This window comes from Cheilinus undulatus, linkage group 14, assembly GCF_018320785.1.
Source record: "Cheilinus undulatus linkage group 14, ASM1832078v1, whole genome shotgun sequence".
Lineage (NCBI taxonomy): Eukaryota > Metazoa > Chordata > Actinopteri > Labriformes > Labridae > Cheilinus > Cheilinus undulatus.
Window position 1 is genome coordinate 21,400,548 of NC_054878.1, and position 14,706 is coordinate 21,415,253.

Below are 14,706 nucleotides of genomic sequence, written 5' to 3' on the forward strand. Positions count from 1 at the left end.
CACTTTTGAGCAAGAAATTCCAGATATTAACCAAGTCTGTGATGAATAAGCGGTTGTTTCTGCACGAATGACAGATTTAGGGGTTAAAATTTAGTAACGCTGCTTTATTTTAGGAGTTAAAGGAAGGCAGGTTAAGTGTTGACCTTGAGGACAAGTTTAGTATAAAGAGAATTCAGACGACATAAGGGTTAATGAGGGCCATGCACTGTATATTATCTTATATATTATATCATGTATTAAATGACATACTGAATCATGATTGGCTGTTATCTCAGAGCTGCTGCATTGTGATGATGCCACTGTTGTCGGCAAAAGCCACCAATAGTTTCTTGTGTCATAACACAAATATTATTACATTTCTTATGACTAGTTTGCCAAAATCACTGAGATGTGATATTGCTATGATATTGAGCCCCATATCACACTGTATCATGGGTCACACTCCAGGTCTCACCCCTAGTTCAGACCTACTGACCGGATGTTGAGCCTGGTTGTTGAAAATGAACATGTCATTTCATGTGGTCACTGCACAGGTCTGACATGTTCTCTAAAGTAGACAGCCTTGTCTTCTCAGAGCCTGGGTGCTCTCTCATTAGAGCTGCTTGTGTGTCTGAAAGGACAGGCTTTCGTTTCCTTCCTCCTCCTGTTTCTTGCTCATGCTTTGTTAAAACTACAGAGGCTTGTTTTCTCCTTCTGTCTTGTCATCTCTAACAGGAAGAGCACTCTTATCTTGTTTATTTTGAGGCCTTTCCATCCTTTTTCTAGCCAGTGCTTTGTTTTCACTTTTGTTCAGTTCAGACTTTGAGTTTCTGGTCATGACTCAGTTTTGCTACCTGGTAGGTGCAATGATGTAGATTCAATCTTCTGTATCCCTCTCTGTCAACTTTTCTCTCTTAGTTAATTGTCTTTCCTCTTTCCATCACCCATCCATCCCTCTAAGTAAACAGAAGAAATCTCTCCCCCTGCTTTTAAACATTGTGTGGGCTCCTGTTTGACGCACGGTGAACAGTGAGAGGGAGTGCGGAGAAAAACCCGAGAAAAAGTGTCTGCTTGTGTTTGTCCTTGTGTGATTCACCATCTGTGGTCGCGCACTTTCCTAAAACGGTATTACCGAAAAGGATGATTGACATGAAAAATACATTAAGACGAGAGAGGGAGAAAAGAGGGTGGGAGGACAGAGAGTGTCTGGCCGTGTGTGTGATTCACTCTCACTTTGATTATTGAAAGCTTTGTCTCGCTCTGAATCTCAAAGCGGACTTTTATTGCTCTGAGATATGTGGAGGAAGAGTGAAAGAGGAAAGTGACCAAATAATAGAAAATTAAAATTAGAGACAAATTAAAAATAGATCTGAGAGGAAGAATGGAAGGCAGAGGAAGGAGACAAACAAAGAGATAAGGAGACAAAGAAAAGCTGGAGAGGGAAGTACAGGCAGGATAAAATTATTCAGGGTCACAACCAGAATGCATTAGCCCACAGACTGAGGGTAAGAAACGAAAAGGGGGGAGGGAGAGGTGGGAGAGGCAGATTTAAAAACAGAAAGAGGAAGGTCATGGGTGTGTTCTTGTTCCCATGCTGAATCTGTTTTATCCTCCTAAGTTCTGTTTACCAAATAAATGCACTAATTAATTTTACCACATTGATAAAATCTTACCACACTGATGTCAAAACAGCCAACCCCTGTATCCTGTTTAAAAGGACAGAAAATAGCAAATGTGCCTCCATGTCAGAGTTGCTTTGTAAATAAAATGGTTGCTGTGGTTCCATTTCTGTGAAGTTTTCCATACTTTAGCCACCGCCAATTTGGGTTGCACATTCAGTGTTATGTGCTAACAAACATAGCACAAGTCTCAATTTATTGCAGTAAATAAGGAAAAATAGGCATTGGAAGGAGGTCTGGGTATAATCGTCATACTTTTGTACCATTTTTATGATGTTACAGATTAATCAGTGCCAGTTCAGTTAAAGAGGAGCACCCTGTATAAAGAGTTTTTTTTGAACAACAGTGTTTCCCACCGATTAAACTTAGGCAGGCCACCAAGATATATTCACGGCTGCCAAAGTATAATCGCCCATTTTCCTAATCTGCAAATAATTGCCATCACATGTGCACACAAGTGTGTGTTGTGAGAGAAAGAGAGAAGGGGAGAAGTTCCCTGTCCCACCAGTAGAGGGACTGATGCAGGTGGGATGTCATGTTATACCTGTTTTGATATTTTTCTGCAGCTGTTTGCTGATGATGCTAGGGTTGCACGGTATACCGATACTAGAAAAGTAGTGCGATACCACGCCATTAAAAAACAAACAATACCATGTGTTTTCAGTATCGACACTTTCTGACTGACAGTGTTTTAATCAGGGCGGCTGAAGGCTGCATACTGTGTGTCTGGTCTGCAGCCACAGCTCGCTCTGGCTCCTCTCCCTCTCTATAGCGGGCAGAGCCTTCTCTCGCTCCCAGTATGTCTGTGAAGTTAGTTATGCTGTAGACGGATAGACATGGCTGATAGAAGTGCTCATGCAGACAAAAATCTTTGATTATGCAGCGGCGGCTTTTCCAAAACAATACAATGTACTTTGGTTTTTTAAACGTATTATCACGGTTGCCTTCTCCAAGTGCGAGGCGTTTCCACATCCTCCGTCAGCCGCTGCATGTTTCAAAATATGCAACCTCCGCTTTAGCCGCGAAAATTGCTTTATTTCTTGAATTGTACAATCGCATAATGGCGTTCTTCTGGAAAGACGGCTTAATCTATATCGTTAGTAGTCAAGTATACTTTACTTTTTAAAAAATTCTAAAAATTCTAATTTATCATGTTAAGAATGTGTCAATTCAATTCAGTGTATAAACAGCATAGGCTAAACAATGTGGTCACAGAGCATGAAAAATAAATAAATGTTACTGTTAAGTGTAAATCTGGCAGGATTATGAACCTGCTCACTACATCACTACAGTGCATTAAAGAAGCTGTAACACCAATGACTCAATACAGCTCTGTGTGCTGTACTCAACACATTTTCCAGTTTTCCATTTAGTCAAATTATACTTAAAAATTATACATGAGCACAGGGCAGGCTCTCTCTAAAGTTGTTGAATCTACATATGAAACCTAAATATTAAATTGCAATAATTCATCCATCTTCACCCCCCAGCCCCCACAGACAAACAAACAGATGCCAGCAAAATCAACTTCATAAATATATTTATTTTGTTAAGAGAGAACACTGGCATGTTAAATGTTGAAAATATTATTTTAAGTTAATAAAGAAAAAAAAAACTAAAAATATTAAGTTACATGTTCTGTCATCAGTTATTCCATTAGTTTTATGAAGTTTTAGATTTTGCCACAGTATTGTTTCAGTATCGGTATTGAGATACTTTAGGCAGGTATCGTATCGAGGTCATAATTTTGGTATCGTGACAACACTAGATGATGCTGTCCTGCACACTTTGGTTAGGAGGATTTTTGCTATTTGCGTCAGCATCAATAAGCTTGCATAGATGTGGATCACCTGATATGATACTGTAATATTGAGTAAGACATTTCAAATACAGGTAATGCTACTTGAGTTTCTTTAATGAACTGCTTATGGATATTGTCAAAATAGAAAAAAACATAAAAACAAAGCTACAAAATGAGGCAGGGCAGGACAAGACGCTGTGAGAGAAAACAGGTGTGTGAGAATTTGTGTATAGCCATGGCAATAGGGATAACAGAGGGGAGGTAAAATTAGCTAACTAGAATTAGGGGTTTTTGACACAAACTAAATATGCAAGAGAAAAAAGCACCATATACAATACATGGACAAAAAAATTGGTTACACATGTTAATTAATGAATTCAGGTGTTTTAGTTAGACCTGTTGCCAAAGGTGTATAAAATCAAACACCTGGCCACGCAGTCTCCATTTGTGATACAAAATGGGTCATCCTGACTTCAAGCGTGGCACTGTGATGGATGCTACCACTGCAATAAGACACTCTGTGATATTTTATTCCTGCTTCATATTCATTTGTAAACTGAGAGTGATTTTATTAGAAAGTGGAAGCATTTAGGAACAACAGCAACTCAGCCACAAAGTGGAAGACCACGTAAAATCACAGAGCAGGGTCAACAACTGCTATGGAAGGTAGTGTGTAAAAAGCCAACACTGCTGAATCCATAGCTGAAGAGTTCTTAACTTCCACTGGCATGAATGGAAACACAAAAACGGTGCAGGGGGAGAGCAGCTGCATGCAAGCCTCACATCAGCAAATCCAATGTCAAACACACTGACACTGGACTGTGGAGCAGTGGAAATGTGTTCTGTGAGGTGACGAATCACTGACTGTTTGGCAGTCAGATGGGTGAGTCTGGGTTCAGTGGATACCTGAAGAACGTTACATGCCTGCCTATGTTGTGCCAACTGTGAAGTTTTGTGGAGGAGGGATGACGGTATGGAGCTGTTTTTGTCAGGGTTTTGGCTAGGCCCCTTATCTCCAGTGAAGGGCAACCTGAACGCTCCAACATACCAAGATATTCTGGACAATGCTATTCTTCCAACTGTGTGGCAAACATTTGGGGAAGGCCCTTTTCTATTCCAACATGGCTGTGCCCCAGTGCACAAAGCAAGGACTTTAAAGACATGGTTTAATGAGTTTGGCATAGGCTGCAGATAAACTTGATGTTAACTATGCATACACGGAGGCATCATGGCTACCACAAAAAAATTACCAAAAAAATACCGTTTTTTTATTTTGTCAATTTTGAATCAAATTTTGTAAATATTAAATAAAATGTTCAATGAAATGTTAAATACTGAAACCAATGAAAATTAATTTTAGGCCTACTTAGTCATGTTTGTGGTGATCCATTTTTACAAGCCAAACATAAAACCCAAGTTCAACAAATACATTTTGTTTAACATGTATAACATGTTACTGAATTAATATACGTTTGCTACCTGAAAAAGATAATATTTTATAAAATTTCTTGCAATAAATGTGGTTGTGGATGATTTGGAACACACGTGGGCTTAAATGGTACTTTGGTACCAATTAAGCCCATGCCAGACTTTTGACTTTATTTAATAAAATTTCTTTAATTTGTTCTTTGAGATATGCATAAGTAAATAAATTAACGTTCAAATGAGAGATTAATCCTTCATTTTACCAAATGATCATGTTTATAAACCATTTTAGTATCTATGAAAAATACGTGATCTTAGATTTTGGTGGGCATAATGGGTACACTTACCCTATATCCCACATATTAAGTTACCGAATATAGCCTAGCTCTTTTGTGCCCTCTACAGTTTTCCTTCAGTAACATGTATCTTGTAGTTCATACTGTGAGATGATTAAAAGAAAATTAATTGCGCAGCCCCAATTCCAAGCTAGAACAATGCATCACTGATATTTTAACTGAACATAACACATCACAATTTCATTATAATGTGACTTCTCACTGGAACCAATATCTTATTATTTAATTGTCCCACTCTTAGAAAAATGTTACAGCTGGAAATGTAAAGCCTTAAATAAAAGCATTTGGCAGTATTTTAAAAATGAGACTAGAAAGCATTTGTAGTTTACTGCCTATAATTTTCTCATTTAAAAACAGAGTTGTGACTTTCCTTAGTCGTAATCCATATGTTTCTGTTTTAAATGTCTTATAGAAGCTTTTTAGGATTGTCAACGATGACCTTCCAGGTATATAAAAGGCTATCAGCAGACATGGATAGTCAGAAGGCCCCTTCCTTTGGCACATTCCTTCCTTTGGTCCTTCACACTCACTGTTAACGAGGCCACAGACACATTCTGCTCCTCACTGACCTCCTCTCTGGACAAACTCTGCCCTCTGGTGTCTAAGTCCATTCGAAATACTCCGCCTTGTCCCTGGCTCACTGAGGTCATCAGAACACAAAGGGCAGGGCTCAGGGTGGCAGAGAGAAAATGGCGTAAATCCAAACAAACCACTGACTTGACTGCTTATCAGCAAAAACTGTCCTGTTTTGCCTCTGCTCTAAAATCTGCCAAGAAGGCGTTCTATCAAACAAAGATCTGTGCTGCCACCGATGCACGCAAACTCTTCTCTGCTTTTAACTCGCTCCTCTCTCCTTCAAACTCACAACCCTCCAGTATGTTGACTCCAGACATGTTCGCCTCCTACTTCACTGACAAGGCTTCTACCATCAGCAACCAACTCTCTGAGCCTGTCCAAATCAGTTTTCTTCCACCAGCTAGTGATGCCTCACTTAGCTCATTCTCTCCACTAAGTGAGAGCGAAGTCACCAGGCTTCTGCTCAACTCTAAGCCCACAACCTGTCCGCTCGATCCGATACCATCACATCTCTTGCAGGCGATTGAGTCCACAATCAGCCCTGCTGTAACTTGTATCATCAACTCCTCTCTGTCCACAGGTGTTTTTCCAGCTGCTTTCAAGCAAGCGCGGGTCACACCACTGCTCAAAAAACCCACTCTCAACCCAGCCCAGGTTGAAAATTACAGGCCAGTCTCACTTCTCCCATTCCTATCAAAAATACTAGAGCGCACAGTCTTCAACCAGCTCTCAGAATACTTGCAGAACAATGATCTACTTGATCAGAATCAGTCTGGCTTTAGGCGGGGCCACTCTACTGAAACTACACTTTTGTCGTAACGGAATCACTTCGCTTGGCTAGAGCAGCTGGTCAGTCCTCAGTTCTCTTACTGTTGGATCTGTCTGCTGCCTTTGACACAGTAAACCACCAAATCCTCCTCTCCACACTCTCTTCACTTGGTATCTCAGGATCTGCCCTACAGTGGCTTAAGTCCTACCTCACAGGGAGATCTTTTAGAGTATCATGGAATGGAGGAGTGTCCAAACTGCATGGCTTATCAACAGGGGTGCCTCAAGGGTCTGTACTTGGTCCCCTCATTTCACAATATACACCACCTCACTTGGTGCAATCATCCGCTCCTATGGCTTTTCTTATCACTGCTATGCAGATGATACACAGCTATTCCTGTCCTTTCCACCACATGACACAACTGTCTCAGCTCAGATCTCATCCTGCCTTGCTGATATTTCTAAATGGATGAGGGAACGTCACCTTCAGCTTAACCTGCCCAAAACTGAGCTTATTATCATCCAGCCAGTCCCACTGTGGAACCGCAGATCAGTATCCAGCTTGGATCAAATAATCTCATGCCCACTAAGTCAGCCCGAAATCTGGGTGTCATGATTGATGATCAGCTAACCTTCAAGGTTCATGTGGCCTCGATTGCTCGGTCCTGCCGATTTGCCCTCTACAACATCAAGAGGATCAGACCCTACTTGACAGAGCATGCTACACAACTCCTGGTACAGGCTCTTATAATATCACGCATTGACTACTGTAACTCAATACTGGCAGGCCTACCTGCATGCACAGTTATACCTCTGCAGTTGATCCAGAACGCAGCAGCACATCTGGTCTTCAACCAACTCAAGAGAGCTCATGTCACGCCGCTTTTAATCTCTCTACACTGGCTTCCAGTTGCAGCTCGCATTAAATTCAAAACTCTAATCATTGCTTACAAAGCAGTAACTAAAACTGCTCCTGTTTACCTGGAGTCCCTCATCCAGGTCTACACTCCTACACTCCACTACGCTCAGCCAGCGAAAGGCGCCTGGTACTTCCAGCGCATCATGCTCTTAAGTCACTAGCCCGACTCTTCTCCTCTGTTGTCCCTAAATGGTGGAATGAATTACCCAACTCCATTCAATCTGCAGACTCCCTCTCTACTTTCAAGAGAAAGCTAAAGACCCAGCTCTTCAGAGAACACTATGCACTTAGCTAGACTATTCTCTACTGTTGTCCCCAGTAGTGGATTGAGTCTCAGCCAGACCATTCTCCACTGCTGTTCCCAGTGTGAATGAGTCTCCCAACTACAGTTGGCTCACACTGTCCTGCTCTACTTCTGGGATTTCTTTGCCCAGCTCTTTGTGAATGACCAGCACTTGGTACTTGGTAATTGGTTGTTGTGAAGTCTAATGAATGGCAATGAGAGATCTCACTTTTTGCTTGATTCATTGTTGATGTTTAAAAACAACAACAAAAAAAACAAAACAAAAAAAACAAAAACAAAAACAACAACAACAACAAAAAAAACAACATATATTTTAGGTGCTTTGCCTTAAACACTGCATGGCAGCACCTGCGTCCAATTGTACCTGAAGCACTTTGTGGCACTTACTGATGTTGTTTCTTCTCGTCCAGATCTTTGCTTGTGTTGTTCTTGCTCCTGAATGTACGTCACTTTGGACAAAAGCGTCTGCTAAATGACATTGTAACATTGTAACATTGTAACATTTAATATCACTATTCTATCATATACACTGATTTTTATAGGTCAAACCTTTGGCTGGACTTCACAACAGCCAAACAAAATCTAACAGAAACTGTGCTATCATAAGCAGATTCATTTTGAGTCCACGCTGCAAGGAAACATTTTAAATTTAGATTACTTTGAGATGATACTTTGTTGAAATAAATACTTTTTCAAACACTAAAGAAAAGTTGAACCTGTAAACTTTGACTGCAAACTCAATCTAATTTTCTCTCTCCATCTCAGTGACAGTCTAATGGTACTGCTGTTTCTTTTGTTTTTGTCTTCAATCTTCTAATAGGCACGTCTATAATGTGTTTTGTGATGCGTCTTGTGGGCTTATTAAAATCACAGACTATAACTTTGATTTGCTAAAATGAGAACATTTTTTTTAATGAAGCAAACATGTCAGGCTGCTGAATATCACGCTAATAACAACCTAAGGGAGAGAGGGAGAGGCAGCACGTGACAGAAGAGTTGACTCATGAAACTTCTTGAAGTTTACTGTGCTGGCTAACACTGATATTTTCTGGTGGTTTCCAAAGCAGGTGTTATTGTGGTAATAATGATGATCATTCTAAGCAGCAAAATGTTCTAGTTTTTCTTCTTTTTAATTACTTTGTCATCTATTGATCACTGCAGTGTTCTTTGGCACTGGTTCATCACTGGAGCTGACATAGAGTAGGGTGAGTGCGCCCAAATGTTCAGGGGCTGCGAGCTAAAACATGTCAGCGGAGCTATTTTATTTAGTCCACGATAGGAAAAAGTAGCTGCTCTACTTAAGACAGAATGTACTGCATAAAGCAATGGCAAAACATTTTAGAGATAGAACAATCAAATGGAGTAAGTAAGAAGGTTAAGAAAATCCCCACATTGTTGCTCCAAGGCTGTCTTTTGTTCAGCTGCGTCTTCCTGACTCTCAGCTGAAAATGACTTTGCCAGAAATCAGCCTGAAGAGGGACCCTTGAAATTCCATTGAAATACTGTACCTTCAATATAAAACACAGCCACGTTAATCCTCTTAGTATTCAACAGGACAAAGCTAATGTTCATGTGAGCCCAGATTAACAGGCATTTAAACATAAATGAGGCTCCTAAAATAAGCCTGTTTGTTTAAGCCATCTTCATCTTAATAACTATTAATAGACATGTGAGCAGCTGGTGAGCACAGAGACTGTGATTCATTTTCATATTATGTCAGAATAGCTGCACTATATTCCCAGTTTCACATCAGCGTGTAATGTAAATAACAACCCAGATGGCAAAAATAACAACAGACATGCAATAAAATATATATATTCAATTGAAGAAAACAAAGCAATGTGGGTTTCTCTCTCTGCCTGTTTGCTTTCTATTCCTATATCTCTCTTCATCTTGTTTCCTGAGTTTCTCTCACAGGATGAACTCTGTAAACAAACACTCTGTTGGGCTGAGTCTATGACTATGTGAAGTACGCACACACCTGCCTATGTGACCCTGAAGGCTGACAACCAACAACAAAAATTCACCAGTAAACAGAGATGTTTTACATGCAGCTCTTTCTCAAACATGAAAAGCTGCTAAAGTTTGATGCTCTATTCCAGTAAAAAATCTTTTTAGAAGCCGCAGCTGTACATGGGTTGGCACGTCTGAATAAACTGAGACAAATAGAGATGAGATCCCTGGAACTAGTTCAGTCTACTTAATTGTGAGTGATGCTATGCTCTGAATATTAAGCAACTTACACCCTCAATATTCAGATCACATGGGAGACTTCACTGAAGTACATCTGTGCCTCCCTACCCTTTTCTTAAATATAGTTAGATTTTTTTAATGTGCAAATCAGTGTTTTAACCACATGAATGCCTGCAGCTGTTCTGGAGTTGTTTCTTACTGAATGTGTGCAAAAACAAACTGGCAAGAAACTGTTCAGAAACAGCGCTAATTCAGTGACTTGGCAGTACAAGCGCACACAACAGATGTCGGACATTAACAAACTCATTATTTAAAATTTTTTCTGCATGTGTATCTGCAGGTAAAGAATGACTGCAGCAGCAGGTGTGCTTACAGGCTTGGCAAAGCTTAAACGCCAAGACTCTGCCCGCTCCCAGCACCGGCCGATACCTCCATCACCAGGCTTGGCGAATCCTGCAACAGAGGCTGCCCCCAGGTGATGAATCTTTTCAAACAGTTAGCAAAGAACAAACTTGAACACTGATCATTTTTCAGACTTTTAGATTCTTTAGTTGCTCACAGCGTTGAAAGGTTTTATTGAGACTCTGACAAATGTTTACCCCGACTAAAGAATTAAGTTATTAGATGTGGAGAACATAGGTCAAAGGTCAGGGTCACTGGGCCTCCTGTTAATCCTTTGTTTTTAAAAGTTCTTCTAACAAGTGCTATGACTCAAGGATGACATAATTAGGCTTTGAATGTTGAAAGGCTTCATGGTCAACCATTGCCTTTAATAATTCTACAAATCACTCTACCACAAAAAAACAAAAAACCCTCAGCTCTTCTTCTGTTCCCATGACTGTGCTATGTCAGACAAATGGATACCTGATGACATCATACAAACCCAAGGCTGTAATTATTGTTTTGTTTTGTTTGAATTTTTAATGATTTCTTTCCTTTGTCATCATTCTTTCCTCTACGTATCTTTTTTCCCTATTCCTTTAACGCCTTTTGTCAGTTTATTTTAAAGCTAATTTAAATATATATATTCAATTAGTTGGGTTCCACTACAATATGTGAACATTATTTTTTCCTACAATACTTCTCTTTTAGAAAGAGGAAACGACGCACAGATGTTGTTGTGGTACGTGGCAGGCTCCGGCTCTACTCTGCCTCCGGGTTTTTCCTCCTCCTGGGACTGGTTATCTTGGCCATAGGGATTGGAATGGCTACTCTTGGTTACTGGCCACACAGTGAAACCATCCCCAAATCCCCGGCTGGAGGAGGATTGAAGACTGAAACTGCTGGAGGAGATCAAACAACTGAAGGAAATGGAGCCAATATGGCTGTCATGGACGGCGATATGGCTAACTCTAATGCTAGTCATGTGCAGGGTAAGTCAACAAGGGAAAGAGAAGTGAACTAGGGCTGTTTTATTAAATTTCTCTGAAGGCTGACTTAATCTAACTGAAATCCAAGTGTTCCACATAAACTTCCCCTTTTCTGCTCCATGGTTCACAGACTCAGTCTGCTCATATTGAGGAGCTCTTACCTTGTATGTCTGTGACTTCTAGACACGCCGTCCAAGCAGACAGGGGGTGCTCTGATGCGGTTCCTGGAGCAGCATCGTCACTCTGAGAGGATGAAGATGCTTGGGCCATTCACTATGGGCATTGGGATATTTATCTTCATTTGTGCAAACGCCATTCTTCACGAAAACAGAGACAGAGAAACAAAGGTAGGACAAAAGTTTGACTGTGGAGAAATTAACACTAGAGTTTCATATGAGGGTTGAATCTTCTTCTGACCAAAAAGATGCGACAGGACCTCTAAAGAGAATAAACATTACCTTCAGAATCATAATTATGTTTGCAGAACATGGAGCTAGTAAAGTTACAATTAAATATTTCACGCACATACTTTAATTTAACAAAAACAAACCTTGAGTCAACAGAAGGAGTAGTTTGTATTCTTTCCATATTCTGCATTCTCGTTTCTGTTCCTCCTTCACTCACTACAAAATGAGGGGCGTGTATGCTACAGCCAGCCATCTTTATTCAATATCCCTACATAACTAACATGCAAATCATATTTCTGCCAACCTCCAGCTATTCATATCTCTGCAGTTTTCCCCTGATCACATTTCCTCAGCTCTCATGCCCTCTTTCCCTGCCTTGATTGGATTACAATCCTCCTCCTTCTCCCTTCTCCCAATTCAGGTAATCCATGATTTCCAAGGTCAGAACTATCCAGAAAAACACAAAAATATAAGAAACTATAGAGTAATAATACTGTCTTTAAGGGATAATGTAGGGTGGGGTTTGGTGTTGAGTTGTGTTATGACTCTGGATAACCCTGTTTGGGTTTCTTTCTGCATTAGAAAACACTGACTGTTTATTATACAGCCCATCTTACAGCTGCAAACGAAAGATATCAATTTTGACTTCAAACTTCACAAAGTCATAAATCTTCAATGACTTGATAAGGTTTATGTTTTCTGTTTAAGACCAGACATCACATCCTGACTCTGGCTATGTTTACATTTACTATAATTCTTCAATCTAATTAAATTCATTTTGATAGGGAATTCTGAATGATGTGAATGTAGTATATATGCATGCATCAAGGGTTTAATCAGAATAAAAGCACTGAGATATGCAGAGCTGTCTGTCAGAATAAGAAGCTGTCCCTTCCTTTAAAAACTAATGCAAATGTACTCTACTTTTTAATAACTTGATCTCTGTTCAGCATTCACTCATCAACAATGATCCCCATACTGAACTGCTGTCTAAACCTGATGGTGAACTGACGTCAGATCAGGATGCTAGGCTTACATCAATTAGACTTCACCTCCTGACGTTGAACTAACGTCCAAACTTGACGTCAAAGTGACATCAGGTCCTACAATTCAGCTGATGCCAAACCTAAGATTGATGTGATAGCAGATCCTGAAAACCGCACTTAGTCTTCATTAAGAAGATAAAGAACTGTAGCTTTATGTAAAAAATAAGCAGACCTCATTCTGTTCATGGTCCCTACGGGCCGTTTTACACCATTATGACCAAAATGTTCTGACAAAGAGATGATAAGGCAGAGTTCTCAGCTGTTACAAAGTCAAAACACAATTGTCTTGAGCATCTATACTCTTTCAAATTTGATTGGAAAAGATAGATAATAAACTAAGGGTAAAGTATGATCAGTCCAGGACAATACATTAATAACTACAGGTATTTCGATCTGTTAATGTGTATCATTACATTGATTGGTCAATTTGTCAAAATTATCCAATCAGATCATTAGAAAGTCAAAGCATCAATCCACACTGTCACCTTTAAGCTACACTTTTATTTTGAACACCCCCCCATGCCTGTTGACAGTGTCCTCAACCCTAGAGACAGCAGCAGTTTCTTACAGTGTTGCTCTTTATAGTGGATATCCATTCTATCCACTCAGGACATTTTTCAGACAAAGACTCAAAGACTACACCAGGGTGGTCCTCTCGTCTTATGTTTCTGACTATGTCTGCATTTTCATTTTTGTACAACCACCATATAAGATTGCTAAAAACCACTCTCCTCTCCTTTTAGCTGAAGTAGCACGAGTGATGTCTGATATAGTCTCTATGGATAAACAGAGAGGGGAGAGTCTGCTGCTGCATGCCCCTTTTGATTTACTGATTTTAGTCTGCCATATCCATTAGATTCCTGCCAGCCTGGGCCACACTTAGGAGCCGCACAGCTGTTGGATTCAACACAGATAAGGAAATTGGTCAAGCAAGCTAAAATGCCAAGCGTATGGGTTTTCTCTGTTACACTAACCTGACACGCCAGATAGATGTGTTTCACACATCCATCTGGGAAAGCTTCCATAGGAAACGTCTGAGAAAAGGCAGAGGCTTTGAAAAAAGTGTGACTGGATGAACGTTCTATCTGTCACATCTCTACAGGCCAATAAGAGCAACAAAACACGTGACGTAGCAGCTATTAAGCTGCGCGTGTGCAGCTATGGGGAATAACACGAAACATGGCGACTATAGACATGTAAGTGCTCGACTTTTGTCGTTTTTGAAAAGAAAACAACTCACAGCTGTTCTTTGTTCTTCTTTTAACAAAGAATTGTCAAGTTCCAATAAAACTTACGCTTTAGCAGCATCCACGCTAAGCTCTTCTGCCATAATTGCGCCGGCCTCTTGCTGCTGCTGCTTGTTTACATCCCGACTCTGCCGTGCCTGAAAGTACTGCCCCTCGTCGCTGATTGGTCCTGTCACTTTCTAACCGGGCCCAAATGGTTCAGATGGGAGCTTCACAAGATGGATTCGCCAGTGAAAAACAAGGAAATGGGCACATCCATCTGCTTTGCAAGGTTACTGTTGGGTGCTATTCTTGAGATGTCTGGAAAGAGAAACTATGTGATAATGTTTATACATTCTACTATAAAGGCTTTCTCTTTGAAGGTGTTTCTATGTTGATCATGGGTTAGGCATGTCTATCTGTTGGGTGTACATACCAAATAAAACCATTAAGCAAATATTACCAGTCTTGTCCTGGCCATCAATGACTCAAATGATTCATAGTTTAACATTTCCAACCAATCATTGGCTACAGAATCAATGAAGCCATGGACAGATTCCATAAATGACTATGATGATGAAGATTATGATGTTAAAAGTTCAAGACTACCTTGTGCAGATAGAAGTGATGACTTTGGCTGGGTATGAACTTAGTCCT

The 14,706-nt window shown here is 40.2% G+C and overlaps 1 protein-coding gene across 2 annotated transcripts in view; it reads left to right on the forward strand.

Annotated features, from left to right (window-relative positions):
• tmem200a (transmembrane protein 200A) overlaps window positions 1–14,706 on the forward strand; it is a 34,937-nt gene that overhangs the window by 12,864 nt on the left and 7,367 nt on the right. For both annotated transcript variants that reach the window (XM_041806115.1, XM_041806114.1), the window contains exons 2-4: window positions 10,341–10,475; window positions 11,093–11,373; window positions 11,554–11,717. In XM_041806115.1, the coding sequence (XP_041662049.1) occupies window positions 10,348–10,475; window positions 11,093–11,373; window positions 11,554–11,717 (573 nt within the window). In that variant the 5' untranslated portion in view covers window positions 10,341–10,347. The remainder of the gene's footprint in view (window positions 1–10,340; window positions 10,476–11,092; window positions 11,374–11,553; window positions 11,718–14,706) is intronic.